Source organism: Hirundo rustica, chromosome 1 (assembly GCF_015227805.2).
Source record: "Hirundo rustica isolate bHirRus1 chromosome 1, bHirRus1.pri.v3, whole genome shotgun sequence".
Taxonomy (NCBI): domain Eukaryota; kingdom Metazoa; phylum Chordata; class Aves; order Passeriformes; family Hirundinidae; genus Hirundo; species Hirundo rustica.
The window spans coordinates 22,773,854-22,797,342 of record NC_053450.1 but is presented as its reverse complement, the minus strand read 5'-3'; the positions used below and the strand labels follow the sequence as shown (position 1 = coordinate 22,797,342).

The 23,489-nt window shown below is 38.9% G+C and overlaps 1 protein-coding gene across 6 annotated transcripts in view; it reads left to right on the top strand.

Annotated features, from left to right (window-relative positions):
- The window catches only part of CPQ (carboxypeptidase Q), a 145,417-nt gene extending 123,073 nt beyond the window's left edge, over nucleotides 1–22,344 (top strand). For all 6 annotated transcript variants that reach the window (XM_040078152.2, XM_040078134.2, XM_040078180.2 and 3 more), the window contains one exon: nucleotides 21,849–22,344. In XM_040078152.2, the coding sequence (XP_039934086.1) occupies nucleotides 21,849–22,009 (161 nt within the window). In that variant the 3' untranslated portion in view covers nucleotides 22,010–22,344. The remainder of the gene's footprint in view (nucleotides 1–21,848) is intronic.
- Nucleotides 22,345–23,489: the final 1,145 nt, after the last annotated feature.

The following is a 23,489-nucleotide window of genomic DNA, read 5'->3' as shown; positions in this document are numbered from 1 at the left end:
AATTACAGTTACAAAAATAGAACTTAACATTAACTTACCAATCCCAGAGGAAACTTGAACTGTGAAACCAAAAAATATTTGCAAAACGCTATCATACATTGCTCAACTTGAGAACACAATGCCGAATTTCTTATTTTGTTTCTAGGTATTCCTTTCTCTTCAGTGTTCTCCTCTCTTATCTTCAGTAATGTGATGCATTTTATTTGGCAAAGTTTTCTTGGTGGTCACAAGTAAAGAATTACAGCACATGGATTAAGTAGCTAGTATTCCATAGCTCTTCAAATTTGTTTTTCAATAAACTTAGGCAAGACAGCTTTAAAAAAAATCTTATACTAATAATAAAATAAGTTAGTTTGAAATACTGGCATTCTGATTGACTTTCAGGATCCTAGAAGTAAAACTATTCCAGTGCTTTCCACCCTAATACTAGTATTATATAAGCTCATTAATCTAGTAATGAAAATTTAAATTGGGATGTTTAAAATGAAATCATAAATTCTAACGGTTCTTGCACTTTTTGGCTAGTGGAATTCTCTTATTTTGTCAGTCTTCTTTCTTTGAATATCAGTAAGGTTATATTTCTTTTTTCCTTTTAGATACTTACTCTTCAAAAACTTACATGAGATGGTTTGGCGTAAATGACCCTTTCAATAAATAGGTTCTTCCTGGAAGCACATGCAATTCCTAAATATCTCAAAAAACATCAAAATATTTGTTTCTCCAACTCACCTTTTTAGCAGCAGAACTTACTTTGTCTCAGAAAAAAAGCCACTGAAAATATCCAACTGAGGATCTTATTCGGATTTGGGGTGTGGTTGTTTTTATTCTGGCTGTGCCTCTGAGAGATATCTTAATTCTCTATTGTTTGCTGCTTAGGGAAGCTGAATTCTGTTTCTGTGGGTGGGAATATTCTTTTTCAGATGGAAGTATTTGCCATTTGTTGTTCCTAAAAAAACAAGTGTTCTACATTAACACATAGAGCTCGGTGTTAACACGTTAAATAGGCATTTTAAAAGTATGATTTAGTCAAGCCTTATTCCTAGAACTGTCCTTAGCTTCAGTGAAGCTTATGCAAATAATGAAGTAAACAGAAATAAAAAATAATAATAAAAAATAGTTTATTCAGAGTTCTATAGGGATTTTGGAGATGTTTGCCAGTGGAAAAAGTGAGGAAGTAAAATAAGATTCTCTCCACATTTTTTTTTTTTTTTCCTTTAGAAATTTGACTGTATTAAAGAAAAGACATGTTGATAGTATGGAAATGTTGTGAGATTTCTCACCAGATGTATAATGTTCTAGAATGGTTGTTAGGAACAACAGCAGAAATATCTGTGGATTCATAAATTTCATTCCTGGAAAACAAATTGTAATGGCATCAGTACTAAAAGCTGAATAAAAATGAAGCATTCAGTAGCATTCCAGGAAGACCACATGTATACTGCTCTTGATGGGAGGGGCAGAGGTTTAATGTATTGAAGTCTGGCTTGCAGCTCTCTAAGTACTTTCCTATATTAAGTCATATGATGAGTGTTTCTAACAGGGTTCTTCAGGGCTTGCTTCATCCTCAACTATTTAGCGTTTCCGTTGGTTTGGAGTCAAGTTTAAAATTACAGCAGAACACAGCTGATGTAATTGCTACATTGGAATGATGAAGAATGATGAGAACAAGCTGATCATCCAGCCAAGGTGATTATGTCTCCTCTGGCCAGTTTATTCACACCTTTCTTGTTTGGGAGTCACAAAGAGTGTAATATTTAGAAAACATCACCTTCTTGGACCAGTTGGCTGCCCTATTTCCAAAGAGTCCCCGACATTACCTCATTGCCACAAGGTTTTGCTGGTGCCTCTTGCACAGCAGCTCCTGTTCTACAGAACTGCTGGTGCACCTCCCACCAGTTCTGTGGCCATGGGTTGTCCTCTTCTGATACAGGACTTTGGTTTCATCTTTGACAAATTTTCTGAAGTCCATGTCAGGCCACTTCCAGTTTTTGAGTTCCTTGAACAGCAACTCTGCCTTCCAGCATGCACAGCTTCTCCTTCCACAGATTTTATGAAGACATAGGCCACACCTGTCATCTGGATCATTGCTAAGGATGCAAAGGGTCTGGCAGGGAGCCCTGGGCATTCCACCACTCATAACCAGCCACACCAAACTTGGTGGTGACCCTTTGGGCCCAGCCATCCAGGCCATTTTCCACCGACTTTTATTCCACTCCTCCAGTCCATAATTTTCCTGGGGACTGAGTTTTTCTAGTTTATAGTTCATAGAATCATCATAGGATTATAGAATTGTATGTGTTGAAAGGGACCTTAAAGATCATCAAGTTTCAACCTTTATGCTGTGGTCAGGGACACTTCTCACTAGGTCAGGCTGCTCAGAGCCCTTGAACACTTCCAGGGATGGGGCATCCACAACTTCTCTGGGCAGCCTGTGCCAGTGCCTCACCACCCTCACAGTAAAGAATTTGTTCGTAATATCTAATCTAAACTTACTCTATTTCAGTTTGAATTTGTTCCCCATTGTCCTGTCACTACATGCTCTAATAAAAAGTCCCACTCCATCTTTCTTGTAGGCTACCTTCAGGTACTGGAAGGCCACAATTATGTCACCCCAAAGGTTTCTCTTTTCCAGGCTGAACAATCCCAATTATTTCAGCCTTTCCTTATAGGAGAGGAGCTCCATCCCTCCAATCAACTTAGTAGCTGCCTCTGGAAGACACTTCTGGATCATGCTGCTTTAGATTTTACAACAGGGTCATTGGGGTCTTCCCCTAATTGCCACAACTTTTCCTGGATGATAGAAAGCAACTTCCTAATGGCATAGGCCAGCTACCCCAAGCAATCTGTCCAGCACCATTGATTTTTATTTGCCCTATTTGGCTAAATAATTCCTAACTTCATTTTCCTATACTATGAGCAGTGCCTCTTCCCCTGTCTTTCTGACTCTTGCTGCCATGCAGAGACCTGAGAGTTCTTTATTTTAAGCTACGGCAATTACTTTCTTAGTATTCTTTCACTGCTTATTATAACTAATATAGCAAATAATATAGCGAGCACTTCAACAGCAGTTTTCCCCCCTCCCAAAGTTCCAGAAGTTTTATGTGGAAAGGAGGCAGGAGAAACATCTCAGCTGACTGTGCAGAGCACAATGGAGATTTGAACGAAGTATGATTTTGATTCAGGATCTGAATACTTTTTAGTGACAGAATTTTAGATATTAATCAGAAAACTTGTTCCTTCCTGAAGCAGCAAACACAACACACTTTCATTTACAGGTGACATTTTCGGTGTAAATGGCTGAGGCCTTTGAAGAACGCTTTCGATAGCAGTCCAAACTGAACAAATACAGAGGTCGGAAATAATTCATAAAGACATCTTCCTCAAAGGAGCAGGTTCAAAATTATTCCAGTGGCAGCCTCTCCAGGACATTGTTAACATTTATAAACCACAGAATTGGAACCCTTCTAAGTGTTTGTCTTCAAAACTCATTCTACAAGATTGGGTCTATAGTGCTACTGAATTTCTGAAGAGCAGAATTTATTGAATACCAATTTATTTTTCCCAGAAATCCCTTTCCAGTGATATTACATGTGTTTTCATGCAACAATTTCAGTCAATTCAGACCACAGAAAAATACTTAAGTGTGAAAGAAACTGAATATACATTTGTATTTTGTTGGGAAATCTTCAAGAAGGGATCATGGGCTGCATAGGAATGCAAGAGAGAAGGTACAGGGTTACTGTTCTGTCTCTGACATCATCTGCCATAATCACTGAACAATTTATAGTTCCTCAGCTTCTCTAATGATAACAGTTACCCAGGGGTTGCCTATGAGTTACCTTCTGTCTATATGGTGCAATAAAGAGGAAGGAGTCATTATTACCTTCCTAATTAAGCTGGTCCATCTTCTGCTGGAATCATCAGACCTTACAGCTGTTTAGCGCAAGGGCTTCACCTGAGCAAATGCTGTAGATGAGTGTAAAGAAAAGAGCAACCTAAGTAGAAGCATAAGCTTCCTATATATCTATTTTAGGGACACAAAACCAAATCTGTCTGCAAGGACAAAGCATGAATCTCAACAAGAGGAGCAGTTTACTGGAATTCCCCATACAAAGAATCAGAAAGCCTAATTAAGATTTACTATACATCAGGGCCAGTCTGTCCACAGCTCTCAGCTGTTTTCAATGCCCATGACAGAGCTCTGTCTCAATTGCCCTGTGGGGGCTTGGAAATCCACCAAAGAAAATAAGCACTTTTGCAGTTCAGTTCTATTAATTATATTAATTACGAGGAATGACCTTCTGGGACAGAGGGATTTTTGTTGTTGTTGCTGTTGTTTTTAAAGGAAGCTGAGGTAAAGAAAGCTAGGGATTTTCAGACTCTGCTTTCCAGACTCCTGAGGGATCGTGGATTACTCCTAAAAATGTACAACCTCATCTCCTACTAAGAGCACAAGTGTGTTGTCAGTGGGCTTGATAATTCAGTTGTTGCCAGTTGGGATAATCCATGTGTTAGAAAATGTTTATGGATTTCAAATTGGAAGCAGTTGAAAACCATTGATGTGACATTGTGGAGGAGAAAGAAGTTGAGCAGGTTGATTCCTCAGTGGGTAGATACTCTATCCTACAAGCAAAGACATGGGAGTTTAGAGCATCAGCATTCTACAGCTATCCCAAATTCCTGTGGGGATGTGGACAAGCACTTCACCTCCTGAGAGATACTGAAAACAACTTAGAATTGTTAATTAGAGATAGGAGACAGGAAAACTGAAATTCTCTGAGGACAAAGGTTACTATGAAGAATTGTAAGGCAGGGTGGTTCTACCTGAACTAGGATTGTCTCGATTGCCTGCCTGTTTTCCCTCAAATTCAAACCCACAGCAACAACAACCAGAGCACAATGGGACTGATGGGAGCCGGCTGAGAAAGAGCAGTGCTCAGTTGTCCATCTCTCATCAGAGACGTGTGAAGAAACAAAAACCAAAGCTATTGCTGGTGATGTCACGGAAGTGATTTTCAAGAATTTTTTACCTTACATTCCTTAAATGCTAACTGCTAGAGGAATAAGCAGTTTTTAGCACTGTTTTCCACACACGTATGAATTGTGGTTCATGTGAAATATTTAGGAGTGGGACATTTTCCTGATGTAAATCTCTTGTTTATAAAACAGAAGAAGGTTACTCCAGAAATTTGGTGTCTACTTGCTGTTTGCAGGGTTCGCTTGGAACAGTGATCCTGAATTTCCCTCTGCCTCACAGGCTAAACTTGGCTGGAGCCATGGGTCAAGCTGATCGCCAGAAAAAGAAGATCTGTAGTCTGTTCAGCAGCTATTTCAGAAAGCCACACAAACAGATGAGATTTCAAAGAACCACAGGACATTTCTAGAGAACCTCTAACTACCATGATTCCAGCATGGTCTTGCTAATGTCTCTGTCATTTGTTTGTTTAAGCTGAACTTGAAGACTTACTGTAATGGAAGCATAGACCAGATGGCCTGTCCCAGTGCTATTCTTAGTGCTTAGGAAGGTTTTTCTCCTATCCAACCTATTCCTGCTGCAATTTAAGAGCTTTAACTCTCATTTCTTTCAATTGTGAACCCAAAGACATGGTTACTTCTTTCCACTTGCAGCAGGTTTTTATGTGACATTGATTTTTTCTTCCTTGGTGTTGTTGTTTATGCTTGCACCAATTGATCATTATCCTGAGTTGTCTTTTCAAGTATCTCATTGGTGAACATCACTTAACAAATTCTCATCATGCTCTCAGTGCCCCTGCCATATGTCCCTGATTAGTGCCATCTCATAGTGTAGGAAGACTCTACTCCATTGCTTTGGTCTATAATGAAAATAGAAAATGGTCTCACACCCATATGGTGCCCCAGTATAAAGATCCTTCCATTTTTTACTCTCTGAGTATATTTTTTATGCAGTTGGGATCAACCTTGCAGTATACATAATTTCCTTTTTCTCTTCTGGTGTCCTTAGTGATTAACATAACTTTGAACTTCTATGCGTCTTTTATAGGATCAGAAAGCTAGTTCAAAGGGAGCCACTATGTACACCAAGGTTCTGGACAATCCTATATTCTGGTAACATCTGGAGATCACTGTTCTTTGGTGTCTGACATTAAAGGCATTGACCCTAGGTCTGTGTTTTGGGGCTTCTTACATTGCTGAAGTAGTTTCTCTCAGTAGATTACCTTTTCTGTTAAGGAAAAAAGATAGTGAGGTGTGTTCATTTATATAAACAAGATCAATTTTGATGAAGTTAGAATAGAAAATAACAGAATTGTGAATATTTCACTGAGAGTAAACATTTAGATTAAATTTAGAGTGATGATAGAAATGATTTTTTAAAGATTTTATTTCATGTATGTATTGAGTCAAGAAAATACACGTGATTGGAATATTTGTTTATTTCGCTTTATGAGAAAAGTTTTGTGTGCCTTTTATTTTCATTTGAGTTGGGAAAAGAGAAAAGCAGAATTGTGTCATTTGCTATGGAATGGAAAGCCCCTTGTTTCCCAGTTCTGCTTTTCATGGTCTGCCTCTCCTATGAATTCCAGGAAGCTGCATTTTTTGTATCATGTATGACTGCAGCAAGATAATTTACAAGTTATTAGTTTAATCAAATTAAACCCATCTTTATCCTGTACAAGCTGCTCTCTGGACTTTGATGCAGACAGGAACCAGGTTAGTTCCAGGTTTTATCAGACTGACCATTTCATTTAAGGTAGAATCCACCAACTAAACTATTAAAATCTCTGGGGGAAAAAAATGAAAACTATATGAGCTATATAGATAGATAGATAGATATAGATATAGATATAGATATAGATATAGATATAGATATAGATATATAAACAACACTATTATATGACAGAGATTAACTATTCACCTTTTGTAATATAAATGGGGTCAGAGCATCAACACTAACCAGCTTTCAGACACATTTCTTTGGACACGATATAACTGAATGGATGAAATCAGCATCACAAGATGTTTCTGAGACCAAGGTCAAATGTACATTTAACAAGGATGGAACAATGCATGGAAGAAAGGTCCAGCAAAGGCTGTCCAACACAGATATATGAAGGGAAGCTCCTACTCAGCAAGTCCTTAATCTGTTGATGGCTGGACAGGTGTACTGAAGGATGAGAGCCTTTTCTCCCATTTTTTCTCAAAACACTGGCTTCTATGAGAGAGAGGGAAATAGGCTGAATCTTTGAGGTTTTCCCCAATTCATCTGGTTTTCTGTTCTGTGTAGTGCTAGTCTGCACAGAGTCTAAGCACTGCTAAATAATCTGGGTAACCAGGCTGACAATAGATGTTACAGTCGGTACCCTTTTAGATGCAGGAATGTTCTGTGAGTTAGTTAAAGTGTTAGATGCATTAGTTGATGAATTATTGATGAAGTCTTTCCTTCGAACCTTTGTATAATGTAAATCCAATGCTCTAGTCCTGCAGCGAGGTGCCTGCAGCTTTCTGCTTGGCTCAAGCTGAAAGGCAGTGTATGGCAGATGGGAAGGGAAAAGGGTAAGAGGGAAAGTGAAGTGGCAGGCATAGAGCTGTGGAAAGTCTTCGACTTTCAGCTTTCTAGGATAACTACTCTTAAACAAAAGCATCTTTTAGTTGGTTTTCAGATTTAAGCCAGAGATAAGCAGGAAGTGTTAATGATACCAATTACTGTTATTGACTCCTTGTGCATTATTTCTGTTCTGTGCTTTTAAAGTGCTAACTGAATTTGTGGACAGATAAGACATTGCAGCAGCAGCCCTTCATTTCCAAATTACAGAGTCTATGAGATAAGCTATATGGGTTTGAAACCTATTTTTAAAAATAATAAAAGACAGTTGTTAACCAATTGTCTTTTCATTCATACTGCAGAGCAGAATTGAGGGCTGTTATGTGTGCTACAGGTGTCAGTGAAGGAAGCCTGTAGACAAATACTGCTGAAGGCTGGGCCGTTGTGATTTTTATTGCACCCAGGCATCAACTGGTGCATCTTGCAGCCTGACCCAGGCCGTTGCATCCATAGCAGCCTCTGGAGAAAGAGGCACAGTCTTGTGGGCTGCTCTGTGCACTCACAGTTTGTGCTGGTTTCAAGCAAGTCATAGTGCAGTCTCATTTTGTTGTCTCTGTTCAAAGGTTGCAGAAATAGATGATCACTAATAGCCAAAATTCCTCATTTTGGCAAAGCTTTGATTGGTTCTTGGGGTGGGTTTTTTTCCCCATGCAGAAGGACTAGGCAGGTTCCCAAGATATTTGCACAGAACTGCCACTGCCAGCGTTGAAATTGGTATTGGTGCTCCAGCCACCATTATTCTTGAGCTTGGAACCACCAGCAACATGAAAGAGACCGGTTTGGACTCTCACCCTCTTGCTGAGTTGCAGTGTGAGAATCACAGGCTGATCATGTCAGGGCTTCAACATCCTGCTGCAGCAGCTTGTTTCCTTAGACAATTTTAGCCCTTCTGACTTCAACTAAGAAACAGATTTCACTGTGCAGCTAAAACTAATCAACAAGCTTTAAACATTTTAATCTTGAAAACAGCCTGGATTGTACACGTCTTTAATTTTAAATCCCTAAGATATGCTTAATGGGAAGCATTGAGAAAACTTAATTACTCTGCCTGTTTCTTCCTATAGTTCCTAATTACTATGAGTACTTTTCTTGTCCAACACCACTGGCTAGATTTTAGGGAAGATGTTCTTGTGCAGTCAACATTAAAAGCACATGCATTGGACGCTGTTGAAGCCTCCAAGCGCTATGCATTTATGTCGTTTATTTCAGGATGCTTGGGGGGAAGAAGGGATCATGACACAGTTAAAAATGTCATTTGCTTTCTGTATCTTTTCCATGCAGCTTCTCTTGTTTGGTCAGACAAATAGCTGCCAGGAAAATGTGTTAAGGGTATAATTGAGACATAGTCCTCTGTTTTTGAGAACATTATCTCAGATTAAAAACTTTTTCACTCAGTATACTCAACCCAATGACAATTTCCCTATCCCTTAACCGAGTAATGACTTCAAGTTTCTAATTAGAGAGCAAGAGGGAAGGGACTGCCTGTGGTTCCTGAAGCCTAAGCTAAGAGAGTGCTAAGAAACACTGTAATAATTTAACAGTTATGAGAGCTCCTGCCTGCTGCGCCAGCTCTCCTACATCTGTGGAAATGGGCAGGATCACTGCTTTGCTCATGGCTTCTGTCAGTCCTCCCCAGCCAGACCTCTTTTGGTTTCACCTCCCTGAGCTCTCTGAGTTGTGGCTTGGCCCTTGGCTCAGCCCTCATTACATTTACCTGGGCAAAAACATCTGTCCCCCAGTTTTGGGTGTAGAGCATCATTTTTGCAGCAAAAAAAAAAATTTATAAGTGTTGAATTCATCCCCATTGTGAATAGCATTATTCCTTGACTTCTGCTGCTTTTTTTCAGATTGTTCTCTTTTTCTTTTTGATTTGCATTGTGTTTTAAATTCATTGAGATAGGGAAAAGTGTGGTTTCTCTTCTACTGTTTCAAGGAGTGAATGTTTGGCCACTCCATTTGCTGAAATAGATTGTCGTAAAGACACTCCGGGTGCCTCATGTAATTCCTCCACATTAGTCTTGGCCTCTTGATACACAGCACAAGAATTGAATTATTGAAGTAGTTATTGTTGTCTTCTCTACTACACCCTATTTTTCCAAACCCAGAGCCACCTTTGGAGTCACAGCAGTGAACCCTGATGGCAGTGGTGGGATGTATTCGCAGTCTGTCAGCCTGGAAATGGCTTAACTGTACTTACCTGGGATGAGTTACATATTAAAAATCTCTCTTGGGTGTTTTTGACCCTGAAAGGAATATGTGACAGGGGAAATGTTCCCTTCTTCACTCAATGCATTCTAATGTCAGTGGCTTCATTTCCAAAAAAGTTGTGCTTTTTCTTCGCCTTTTCTGATGAATCTGAAAATAGCCAAGGCAAAGGTCACACTACCCAGAACTAATGTGACCTACCAGTTTTTCTTCTTTTGTGTCAGTTCTTGTTCAGTAGGAGCTGGAAATGGAGACTATTCAACCAAAAATCACACACAATTTTTTTGCAATTATGGGCCTTAAAGCAAGAAAAATCATCCTGGGGGGAGGTTTTGGGGGGGTTGATTTTTTTTTTTTTTTTTTTTTTTTTTTTTTTTTTTTTTTTTTTTTTTTTTTTTTTTTTTGAGAAGGGGTTGGGTTGGGGTTTTTTTGGTTTTTTGTTTGTTTGGGTTTTTTTACTATCAGATGCCTGTTAGTTTTAAAGTGAGGATGTAAAAGTAAGGTGAGGATGTCAAAGTAAAATAAATATTGGCCAGAGTGTAAAAATTTTTCATTCAGGTTATTTTTAGGTAAGATTTATAATCCCAGTTGAGTACTTGTTGCAGTCCTTTGAATATATAGCATGACACTCTGTTTAGCAAGTGTGCATTTGGCTCTTGAAATGTTTTTAATTATGTGTGGGTTGGTAAACAGATATGTATATATATATTTTAATATTTATTTTTATGTGTCTGCTCTGTAAAAAGTCTTCAATTTATGTATTTGAAAGGAACCAATAGTCTAATGGTATTCTGGTGCTGAAAATTTGCATTTGGGGAGCATGTCTTTCTCCTGTGGGAGGCAAGCATAGCAATCCAGAGATTAAGGGCTTTTTAAGGAATGTATTAAATTCTAGCTTCTCTCTATTAAAATAATTCTAATAATTTGATAATAATCTTGCTCTTAGCCAGTAACAATCATCATCACTGGGTCTTTTTCTCCCTTGCATTAATCTATAGGTGGTATTTGAATGTGGCACCATCAACAGCTTTACAAGGCTGTGCTTGTCTTTGATTTCTTTGACTAAATCCAAATTGAAATTACTTCCATTCGGACAGCTGTAAACATTGCTATAAGTTTTAGCATGGACACAATATACCAGAAGGATCATGGGTAGTATTTAAAGTAATAGAGATGTATTTTCTTTTTAGTGTGTAGGGTTTGGTCACTGTTATCAAATTATCTGCATTTGTTGAATCATATGTAAAATGTTGTGTCTTTTGGAATTACTTAGAAATTTCTGTAGAGGTATATAATTTTAAATGGGCCCTTGCAGATTTTTATTAACAAATGGTGAAAATATATATATTGATCCTTGATTTCTGCAAAATTATGATTGCAATGGATGTAATCAGATTGATTCTGCAGGAGGGTTTTCAAAACTGTACTCAACAGCTTGGCACTCATGGCAGCTGGACTCACTAGTGCCTTATTCTCTTTCTGTACACTTTCACCCAATCAGTCTTTGCTTTCCGTCTTTCAGATGAGGCCTTCAACCATATAGGTTTAATTTGAACAAAACCAAAGTAAAGCTCCACTTCATAAGAAAACAGGTAGTAAGGCATACAGTGCAGTAAGCCTGTGTTTAAGGCAAATTCTATTTGCACTTACTGATGTGACTGAGGATCGTTCAGTGAAAGCAAACAGGTTAAACTTTCAACTAAAAATTAATTGTCAGCTTCTCTTGGTGTTCTTCCTAAGTTCATGTGTTTTGGGTTTTTTGGGGGGTTTCTTTTTGCTCTTAGTATGTTAGCATTTTGACAAGTGCATTTTCACTGTGGCAAAATAGCTATTACAGCAACTCAGATTTACAGGTAGGAAGAGTCATGATAGTTAGGGATGTTGCTTTGTTTGCTTTGGCATCTTCTAGGGTTAGTTCTGCTCTGTGGATTAGCTGGAGCCTACATACGAGCAGTGATACGCTGCAGTCAGATCAGGTGCGAGGAATTTCTCTACTTCCTTACTTTAAAGGACAGAAATGTTTTGATTTCCCTCTTTCTTTTCCTAATGAAGACCCATGTAATTACATGAAACATTAGAACAGAGAGATTCTAAGATTGTGAAGAACAATGTTGCAGCAAGTGTCTTCACTGTACCTTAATTATTTTAATCCTTCTTCTTTTTAAAGTGTGCTGTCCTTTTGTAGTTTTTCTGACAAACATATGCAATCTGTTGCTTAAAATATTGAATAAATATTCATTCCTGCTCTTTTGTGTTCATCACCCATTGGGTAACATGATTTTAGATTAGAGCAGAAGGGTTTTGTGGTTCTCTGCACCCTAATCCCAAGGGGGGCTTGCAGCTGAGGCGCCCTGCACTGTGGGTGGGCCAGCTGAGAAAGGTGTGAAGGGAGCAGTGTTGGTGCAGAGCTGTGCTCCATTTCACATGCCTTTTGCAAACCCCAGAAAGCATCCATGGACCTGTTGGCTTTGTGGCTCTTTGAACCCCACGCCTAAAGACTGAAAACTCCCTCATTTGGACAGTCCTGAACCTTGCAATAAACTTTGAACTTTGTTTCAAGAACTTTTCGGCATTTCTGTTACTAATGAGCTAGCTAAATATAGACTGGTTTGGAGATCAAATGAAAAAGATACTTCACCAGTGTATGAAGCACCTAACGTGATGAAATAACTTACTGCTTTAAAACTCAAATAATCACAGATATTTTGAAGGATATTTTATTGTTGTAGGCATAGTATATTCTTCCAGTTTTATCTTACGGTCCTACATCTAAAATCCACCCTGAACTTGAAGAGTTTGATAGTCTCAGTGGGATGGAAAAATAGAGGCAGTAAAGCCATTGGTCATTCTGTGGGCGTGATTGAATAAATGCAGTTTTGGTTTCTGTGATATAAAATAAAACAGACTTGTAGTGTGCTTTGGATGTGTTTTACTTAAATTAGGTGACTGGTTTTGTGGTTTAGGATTTTTTTTTCGTAACTAGTTAAGAACCAGAATGTTCATTAACTGGCTCTTTTCACTACCATCTGGGCAGAAGGGAGCTCTGCTTAGCTGGGTCCTATGAACATTGGCATTTCTAGTAGTGGACTACTTGGTGGGAAGGCTCCTACAGGAACTTTGTGATTAAACATCTAGCTGTAATCATATTGAGGAGGGAAGGCTAGAGCAAATGAGAACCTGTGTGTTTCCTCTCTGTCTCCAGCAGCCTCTGGAAAAAGAGGCCTAAAGGCTTGCTTTAAACTGGTTTGTGAGTTTGGCTTAGGAAATAGTTCCATTTCTTGTAAAATACGAGGAAGCTTCTTGAATGGATTGAAAATGCAAATGAATGTGGACAATTACTGGAAACAGAAATGCTACTCAAAATCTTGACAAACTGGTAATTTTCATGGTTCTCTCTCCCCTCGTGTGACTTTTAAATAGTCTAGGGGGTGTCTCTTTCCACAACCTTTCTGGGGTGATTTTGGAAGTGGTTGGAACAGGGTGGAGAAGGGGTCTAGCCCTGGGTGTTAGCAGGAGGCTCTTGGGCTAGCAGAGAATGCTGAAGAAAGTACTTCAATAGTTTGGGTTTCTAAGCAACCTTATAATGTCAGCTACATGGTGCAGTTAAACAGAGAGTATAGAAACAGAAAAGCATTTGGTCAAGAAAGATAGTTGAAATGGGTCCCAGTATTCACTTGGTCCTTGTGTATGACATTTAAAGCTTAATGGCATTAAAATAAATCACATGCTCAATATTTAACTGCTTTACTGAGCTGAGACATAAACAAACACATGAAAAAGAATTCTAAATTAGAGAAATTGCTGATTTTGCAATGACTTTCATTTCACTTACAATGTTTAAAAGAGAATGCAAAATGTAAGGGATTTATAAATCCAACAATCACTTTTACAACTATCAACCTTTCAAGTTGTCCCTGCATACCATATATAGGCATATACTTTTAAAAAAATCACAAAATAAATAAATTCTATTAAAATATACACCATACATACAAACATAAACAGGCATATAACACAGGTACATAATCCTTCTAAATTTATATGCTCTAAGCAGGGAATCCCCTAAATAATGGTCTGTGTTTTAGTTAGCCAGGGTGGTCACAGAGCTAAAACACAAAGTACAAAAGTAATTCAAGAGTCCATGTTGCTTTGGAAGAAAGAAGTCATGCCTCACCAATCTAGCAAGGCATTTTCAGAAAAGTTTGTAACCACTTTTGTAGCTGGATCTGGTCAGTAAAGTACAGTGCAGTCATCAAAAGCCCCTGGATCAAAGACTATAGAGGAAGAAAGTACTGTGAGGTGAGAGGTATTTTCCTCCTTCATGGTAAATACCCGATTTTAAAAAGGTAGAAAAAAATTGTCAGTCTTCTTAAGGGACAAAGTCTTTATTAGGCTGCCCAGTCACCTCTCTTTTGTCACTTTGGATGTTCACAAAACTCCATGTTAGCTGCAAAGGGAGTGAACAGCAAGAGTAGCAAGTTGGCAAAGTTTGCTTCAAATACTTGATATCAAAACTAAAGCTGATTGTGAAAATGTGACAGTAATCTTATAGCAGAAAATGTCTAAAGAATACAACAACCAGTGACATTTTTGTGTCAGTAAATGTGGAGTGATGCAGTATAGGAGCAGTGGATACAGAGCAACAGGATCCATGTTATCGTCAAGGAGAGTGATCTGGGAATCACTGTGGATAATTGTCTTAAGTTGTCAAGTCAAAACCCAGGGAAGGTAAAAATCACAGTTTCATGCAGCTGAGGAAGGAAGGAAGAGAGAAAAAGCAGAAAGCATCCATAGGAGATGTGGTGTGCTGCAGTCACATCATGAGTCCATTCAGGTGCTGGTGTTTGCAGGCAGTACTGGGCTTCTCATCTCAAGAGCGGTGGAACACAGAAGAGGGAGAAGAGTCAACAGAAGCCTGCATCCTCAGAGATATTGAATAGTTTCTGCAAGAGGAGGATTATTCAGCCTGGGAAAAAGCTGCTTCTAGGTTAGTGTTAGGTGTGATTGAACTGTATTAAGCCATCAGTGGTACTCAGCTGAATGAAAAATGGAGGGTGCTCTCCTACAGCTCACGAAGTGAGAACCATACTGAGCCCACACAAAATGCTCAGGCACGCCATGCATTGCCACAGGGAGCTGTGGGCAGAAGTGTAAAAAGGTTCAAAAATTAGTGATGAGTGTGCCTTTGGAGGATGTCCTCATCCCACAGAGAGAAAACCAGCAAGGGGGTCATGTTTAGGCAGCATCAGCTAGGAGACTTATCCTTTTCTCTTTTTTATTAAAGAAAGAACCTTGACAATTTAAGACAGAGGCTGCATGAATGGAGGAAGAACTTCCAGTGCTTTTTACTGTTGAAGATTTATCTGGGGATTTATGGTTTTTTTCCCAGTCAAGGGCTGTTAAGGATATTATTTTAGAGTCTAGTCAACCTGTGTTCTATGAAGTAGAACTGCTTCCTTCCCCGGCACCTCATTTCACAGCATTTCATGCAAGTTTATGTTGGATCCCCCACTGTCACTGGTCCTCTGATGCAATAAGTGAAAGGTTAATGCATTGCAAAAGTAACTGTGATAATCCTGAGCTGTAATTTAGTCCGTTTAGTGTATCCACAGGATTAATTCCGAAGTGCATTAAGCAAAACACGAAGTAATGCAAACTTCATATTGTCTCCCTTACACTGTAGTCTCATTTAATTAGTCACTGAAACAACCACCTGAAAGCTTTCCCTCTGTCTTGTTGTTTGAATCATGAATTTTAAAGACTTTTGAGAGAGTGACTCAGGAGGTGAAACAGCAGGGCTTCTGATGTTATTTATAAGCTTTGTACTGGAAACTATTTCAGTGTTGGTAGCCATGAAACTCAAGCAACTTAGCCTGTAATTTCATCATTTGAGACTGACAGGAAAACTAATGCTGTCAGTGCCCCACTAAACAGCATTAGCACTCTCCATTGCCTCTGCTTACTTGAAAAATGGATAATTAAATAATTGGCATTAAAGCCAGCTGTCAGCTACAGGTTATCCCACAAAGGAAGAGGTTAATATGAGCACCAAAATACATGCATGAGATGCCTGCAATAATTGGGTTTTCTTTACAGTAGTAGTTCTGCAGTCTGAGGTTAGGCGGGGCAGCAGACAAAACATCTGTACAACACCTAAAACAAGCAGTCAAGCACACTAAAGGGCTTGCAGCAAAAGAGATGTTGAGGCACCGATAGAGCATCCCAGCCAGCCCATCCTAAACACAGCTGCCATTGAAGCAGATTTACTCTCTGACCATTTGAGATTTATGACTTTGCTGGGTTTTAGAAAGGCACAAAATGAAAATCAAAATAAGAAATTGTGTTCCTGTTCCTATCTTTCCTCTTATTTTTCCTTTTGGCACATATCCTTTGAAGGAAAAGCCATGTGTCTTCCTACTTCTGCCCTGAAGTTTTGACCTTTCAAAATGTGTAGGGCAGAAATGCTTCAGCTACAAGAAGGGAGAGGCTATTGATTCTATTACTATGTGTGAGGAATAGAATGCTCTTAACTTCTGTGTTTATGCTTTCCTGGTACATACCAGCTTTCAACTGCATAGGATATTGTGATATGTCCCTTTGCCTCTTTTTTCATTATTTTGAGTACTTGATGTAAAAGAAAAAGACATGTATATTTCATCAGGATTCGCTTTATTTTTAAGGCATTATAGATTTTTAGTACATTCCTGAATAGTGTCATTGGCATGAAAAAGATCTGAGATTAGAATAAGCTTGAAAATTAAGTAAAAGAATTTTTCCTGTTTCTTAAAGAAAAAGCGGGAAACAAAACAATATTTAATAGACAGGAAAAAAGGAATCTGTCTTTTATAGCCAGGGAAATCACTGAAGAAATAAAAATAAGGTTTCAGATCAGGCATTTGATGTCTTGACATCTTACTACAAGCAATACCTTTGATAGAATGTAAGTTTGTCTTGACACGAAGGTGAAGCTCAAGCAGGTACTTGGAAGATGCAAGCGAAGCAGGTGTTATAACCCCTTTCTATTTGTAAACTTTTGGAAACATTGAGCATTTCCAACTTTGCTGTTAGGAGGTAGTACAGCTTACTCAACAGGACACTGTCCTCAGCTCAGATGTCTGGCATCTATTCCTTTCTCAGCTGCTGTGAGAAAATGAATGTGTCATTTCATCTCTGCATGCCCCTTTCATCCTTCAGCCCCTCTTGTCTGTTTAGTGTGTATGTGCTTCTGAGCTGGAATCTTTTCGTCTTTGGAGAGGTATATATATACTGCTTAAAATAATAGAGTGGCAATTCTGTCAGGTCCTCTAGGGACTACTATAAAATGAAACCTGAAAAAGTTACACACTATTTTATAAATCATTAGCATATTAACTTCACTGTATAAGGCAGCATGCATGCAGAGGTCAGTATCCCAGAGATCTAGCTGTAATATTGAAGACCCAGAACACCCAAGAGAGATTATAGAAACAGTGGGGATTTTCCCATTTATGGCATAGCTGTGAAGGTTGCTTGAAAGCAAAGACAACTGGGAAGCTATTGATAGGACTCCGTGGCAAACATGCACTGACTCCACAACTCACATTTGACTTCCTTTGGCACTTGAGTGCTGTTTGGTGCATAAAAAGAAGAGAAATAAAATATAGAGGGGAATGCAATGCAAAATGTTTTAAGAGGTCAAATTACTCTGAAGTAACTGCATGCTTTTCCCCTTGAAGATATTTGTGTTTTATGGAAACTGCCTTTGTAATCATTCTGATAATAGTTATCTGCTTTCCCAATTGTTGTTTGCACAAATGACAATAAGTTGAGTGCTTAAGTATCTGGCAATAGAGTTTAATTCTAGTTATGACTTATGACAGCAGTGCTTATGAAGGTAGTAGTGTCTTACAGAGAGTGACAAGCAGTGGTCATCACTGACATGCCCATCATTCATTTGGTGGTTCATACATCCTTTTACCTCAATAGCAGCATCTCGTCTTCTTTAGCTGGCAGCAAGACCTTTGTCAGTTTATTAATGTATGAAGAAATGGTGTTTGAACCAACGAACACGTTGTAAGGCAAGTCAATATCCTTATCATCAGCTAATGAGTATTTGCATTGGGCATTTCATGCTAAGATCAGAAGCTAGAAGGGATGGACTGTTTTTCAGAATTCCTCAATGTTTGTGTATTTTCAAGACACTCTTACAGAGCTGATTACTAAAAGTACATGATCATTATGAATTACCAAAGCAGCTGCTTTTACCTGCCTTATGCAATGCATCAAACCAAGTATGATATAGCAGATTATGCAGAGAATCATCAAATGACTTCAAGACAGGAATGACTCTGAATTGAAGAATATTTTTTACGTTGTGTTAATTCTAGGAGATGTCTGAAAGACCCAAGGCACCATGGGTTAGAGTGCCAAAGAGTGGCTGAGTTTGGCAGGCAGCACTAGAGCTCGCCTAGTCCAACTCCCCTGCTTAAGCAGGGTCAGCTGCACCAGGTTACTGAGGACCATGTTCTGTCAGGCTTTGAATGTCCCAAAGTGAGGCTCTGCAGCCTCTCTGGCCAACTTGTCCTCTTGTTTGACCCTGGGGGATACTGTGGATGCAGTAATATGCATTAAATTAGGTAACTAAACTGTGCTAAAGAGGGTTTTCTGTCACCTTGTAATGGTAATACAAATTATATTTGTATTATTTCATTGAAGCTGTAAATTACTAATTTTATTCAATTTTCAATTTCCAGTATTTTTGATGCATTCAAGTAACATGTACAGCATTTTTGGCAATGGTTTTTAGCATTCCTTGTTTTCATGCCACAGCACCTATTATATCCAGCTAGAAACACTTCCTCACTGATTTCCTTTTTGGTCTGCAGTGTTCTTCATGTGACTTGCATCACTGTAAAAGTGAACAGACTGAAAAAGGACAATTAAAGAGGGTTGTTTGGCAAACATCCGCTGTTTTTTTTCTTTATGGCTGCTCTGCAAGTGCAGGAAAAAGAGCGAAGTGCATGAAATGTAACAGTGTAGCACAAAGCCCATCTCTTGGTTTTCTGTTCAAGTGTTGGTTCCACCTGGGAATCCGAATGAGATATGTGGTACACACTTACATAACACCACCCAACTGAGGGGTTTTAAGTACTTAATTAAAGGTTACAGACTCTTTCAAGGCCGTATGCTGTTCCATTTCTAGGTGGCTGGCATGGGTGAATAATTTACAGGTCTGTGAGCCATGGCTCCTCATCTGTTTTACTTGACTCCTAGCTTGGTAAAAATAAGCCCCCGTTTGTTATTGACTGTTGTTCTTGAGACAAGTGTTATACAACAACAACAAATTATGCTTACAGCATTGCTTCTTCTGTTAGATTTTTAGAAAAGAGGCTGTAGGTCCCCATGGACTTTATTGAGGTAACCCAACATGACTGCAGTCTGCAGAGCCCTGCAGAGCTTCCCTCTTCATCTGCAAGGATTGGTCTGAGCCCTGGATGCATTTACTGGTGAAAGGGCACTCATCAGTGTCTCACTGCAGCCTGGCAACCTCTGGCAGCAGAAATGTCTGCAGGCACCCGACATCAGCATGGAGGAGTCTCAAGTTCGGAGGCAGGAGGCTTCCTTGCAATGAAAATTGCTTGCAGTCTTATCTGTGCCCCAGAGTGCTTCAGGTCCAGAGGTTTGTGTGAGGCCCTCAGCTGTAAACTCTTCTTGTGCTCAAAGCCAAGAACATGGATTTTCACTTTTTTTTTTCTAATTACATAGGATAAAACTGCTTTCTTAGAGTCTTTTCCTTAGTCTCTCAAGATGTTTGCAGGTCACTGGCTTCAGTGCTAGCCCTCATGACACAGACAGCATGGCCAGTTTGAGAACCTTTGGATTTTCTTGCACAGTAATTGCTTGATGTCAAAGTCGATAATTTTCTGATTTATAAAATCAATTCAGAGAAAAAAAAAATCTTTTCCAGTGTTTCAGAGAGTTAAACATGACAAATCAAAGGGCATTTGTTTTTTGTTCTACTCAAAGGAATAAGTGCCATTCTGTAAATCCATAGTTACTGTGATTAGTGAAATTTCTACAACAAAATTTGGGCAATTTTTGTCTTGAGTCTCACAGAAGTGTTCAAGAACAGTAACACGGTTGCCTCAACAGCTTTACTTGTAATATGTCTGTAGTGCAGAAGTCCATGGGTTAAAGAATTTATCATTGTTTAATCCTTTTATGATTACATATATTTAAAAGGATTCAGATGAAAATTTTAGAAGTGACTATTACTTGACATTAAATTTAATGCTAAAATTATTAGAACATAATTCAGCACCTGTAACCTACCCAGTGACTTCTGCGGGATTGTAATGCCTCAAGTCAGGAGCAAACAGGTCATTTAAGAATAAGAAGAGCTTCTTAAAATAAAATCAATCACAATGCTGTATAACCTTATGCTATAGCATTTGGTCTTCCTGCTTATTATCTCTCTTATGAAGGGATCTTCACCTTGGATGGAATTAAAATGCATTTACTTTCTAGTCCTTCTCTCTAAAATAGCAGTGAACTGAGCCATCTAAGTCAGTCCCCATTACAGCAAGAGAAACATGCCTGTTACCCACAGGGAGAGCTGGACTCTGTTCTGAATGATTGTTTGAGTGATCAAAAGATATGTATTATAGGAATGTACAGTCTTGCTGTGGGAAATTTTGCTTTCATTCTCTTCAAAGGCTTCAGGCATTTCAGGAAAACCAAGAAAAATCATAACAGTAAGTCTTAGGAGCACACATGAGTTTATCAAAGCCCTCATCATCTGATACTGATTTCCACTGCATGTAAATAAATATATGAATAATTTATGTACTTCATCTTTATAGTCAAACAATTCTGGGTTTTTTTCCTTCTTACTCACCATGGCAGGAGTATCCTCAGTCTGTGTTTGTACCTGCAGCCCATAGCTCTTACTTGTGAATTCACACCAGTTCTCTGGGTTTGTAGACCAAGAAAGGAGTGGGTCTTGAGCTAGCTGGGTCCTTCCCTGGGAGCTGTGCACCTCTTAGCCCTGGTCAGCGAGCAGGACAAAGGAATCAATGCAAAGGAATTGCAAAGTGTGAATGAGTGTGGTGGGGGAAAATAGAAAACTAATTTTCAAAATCTGATGCGGAATTCTGTTAATGGCGGAATGGTTGTTGACATTACAACAAAGCTGAGGGAGGCTGATAAAACTGGAGGAGAGGCGGAGGTAATGAACTGGGAAATAAGAAAATTCAGGGGAATAGGGGGTTAAAGAGGGTCAGTGGGTGCTGGAGAAGAGAAGAGCCAGAGTAATAATCCTCTGCCAGCATCTCTACTGAGGCTTCGAATCGGGTGGCAGCTTCTCCAGCTCATCTTGGTTTTGGTCTGCCTTGTAGGCATTATTTGTGCTACCTGAGCCCACCTAGCTTGGGGAAAAGTAGTCCTTTCCCTTCCCATGTGGTGGCAGAGGGAATCAGTTGTTCCTGAATGGGAAGAATTGTGATTTCGCTCAACTTGCTTCTGCCCCAGCTGATGAGGACTCCCGACTGCGACAGGAATGTAGTCCTGGGCTACCTGGGTTAGCCCAGATTAGCTGCAAACTTGTTCTCAAACAGCACCTCCTTGTGATGTACAGGGACTCAGAAGCAGAAACAAATTCCAAAGTGTTCCCCAACATAAATAACAGCAAGGAAAGGACTCATAAATCAGTTGTAACTCATCAGTGGAGAATGGGGGTAGCCACTGCTGTGGAGTTACTGTAGGGATTTTCCTGCTTGAACTCTGTTAGTTTCAGAAGAAAATGGATGCATCCTGTTGCTGAGGAAACAAGTCTCCCAGGGGAAGGTTGGCTTTTCCCCAGTGTGAATTTTTGCTGCCTCATGCTCACACAAGTCAATTAACCTAAAAGCTACAAACTGCGCATGGCACGACTCTGTGCAGTTATTTTATTTCAAATATATTATGAATTTTATACAGTTGCATGTGGCTTTAATAATAAACAGCCCAGGAACAGATTCAAGTTTATATTCCTCTTTAAATATTTGTATTCCTATAATGGAACTTTGCCCATTTTTCTCTGTAGGTGCCAGCTTGCATGATGACATCAATAAATACTTCTGGTTTCATCATTCTCAAGGGGACACGATGACAGTTCAGGATCCAAACCAGATGAATCTCTGTGCTGCTGTTTGGACTGTTGTCTCCTATGTAATTGCTGACATGGAGGATATGTTGCCAAGGTAATAAAACAGCAAGAAAGAAGATTTCTGTTCTTCAGTAAAGATTGTAAGTCCACTAATGCATGTGGACTACAGCTGTAGTAAATTCTGTTACCCTTGATTTTCTGCTTTATTATCATATCTGTTTTCCTCAAAACACACTCTCTTTTATGCATTCCTGCTTCTTTTTGCTGTTTTGATCCCTTCCATTTGTAATTTTCACTTAAATGTATTCCTTTAAGTACTTCTTAAATTTCAGATGAGAATATGATAACTCTTTAATATAATAACCATTTGTACGCACAGTGATCTCGTGCAGCACAAAAAATAAACTGAATAAAGTTTTTGTGTCAGAATAATTAGTGTACTGATTTAGTGTATGTGTTTACTGGTTTTATTTCTGTCTTTCATTCTACTCATTGGAATTATGTACTATTAACCAAACAGCCCTTTCTTTTCACTGTTTTAAGGTAATACTGTAGTTTCTAGAAGTTTTCTGGTTATAGGACAAATTAATCTTGTCTTTTTAATGGTAATATATGGTAGAATGGTCAAATAATAGTCAAAATATTAAATAGAATAATAGTTTTCTAATAGTTCACTCAGATCCATTTTTGGATCTTATGAGAGGTTCACCTAAGACTCAGATAAACCAGGACACAGAGGACGGAAAGCCAACAGAGGACTCCCAGCTCTCCTGTTGTTTTTTGGACACCTCCCCTTGGAAAGTCATGGATGTCTTTTTCTTTCTCAGAGAAGACTCGCTACAGTTGACAGGCAGAGAATTTTGTGTGGCAGTTTTTCTATGAAATGCCATGTTTCAGAAACAACACACAGCTGTGATTTGTGACCTTCTGTACTTGCCAGCTAATATCCAAACAAAGTGTGAGAGCAGATTTTGATTCAGAATCCTGAAGCCATTCCTAGCTGCCCCTCGCTTGCAGGGATGGTCTCCCCTGCTGAAGCTGGGCTAGAGGTTGCTGGTACAAGTTTACTTTCATGGAGGGATTAACCTGGGAATTTGATTCTTATATACTTTGTTGGTTTGGAGGCTGGGGTTTTTTCTTGCTTACTGAGAGTATGAATATTCAGATATTTCAGTCATATCTGCCGAGAAGGTATAACTGCTCTTTGGGAATATTTTGAGGTGTATGATTTCTGCTCATTTCCTTGTGACGTGATCCTTGTTTGTGATTTTAAATTTTACAACAAGCAAACTTAGTGATGTGAATAACTGCTGCAATATAATCAGCACCAAACAACTGATGTTACCAACATGGAGTATTAAACCAAATAGCAGGCAGTCCCTAGTGCTGTTAATCAGTTCAGCTGTTGAGCAATAGCTGAATAATGAGCAATTAATTTTTATAGAATTCATAATCATGGTATCTGTTTACTGTGATAATAGCTGTTTTCCATCAAATTTATTAACTATTTCAATATTCCCTCCAAATAATTTCAAGAGCATAAAAGCTGCCTGGAGATACTCTGCTCTATCTTTTAAA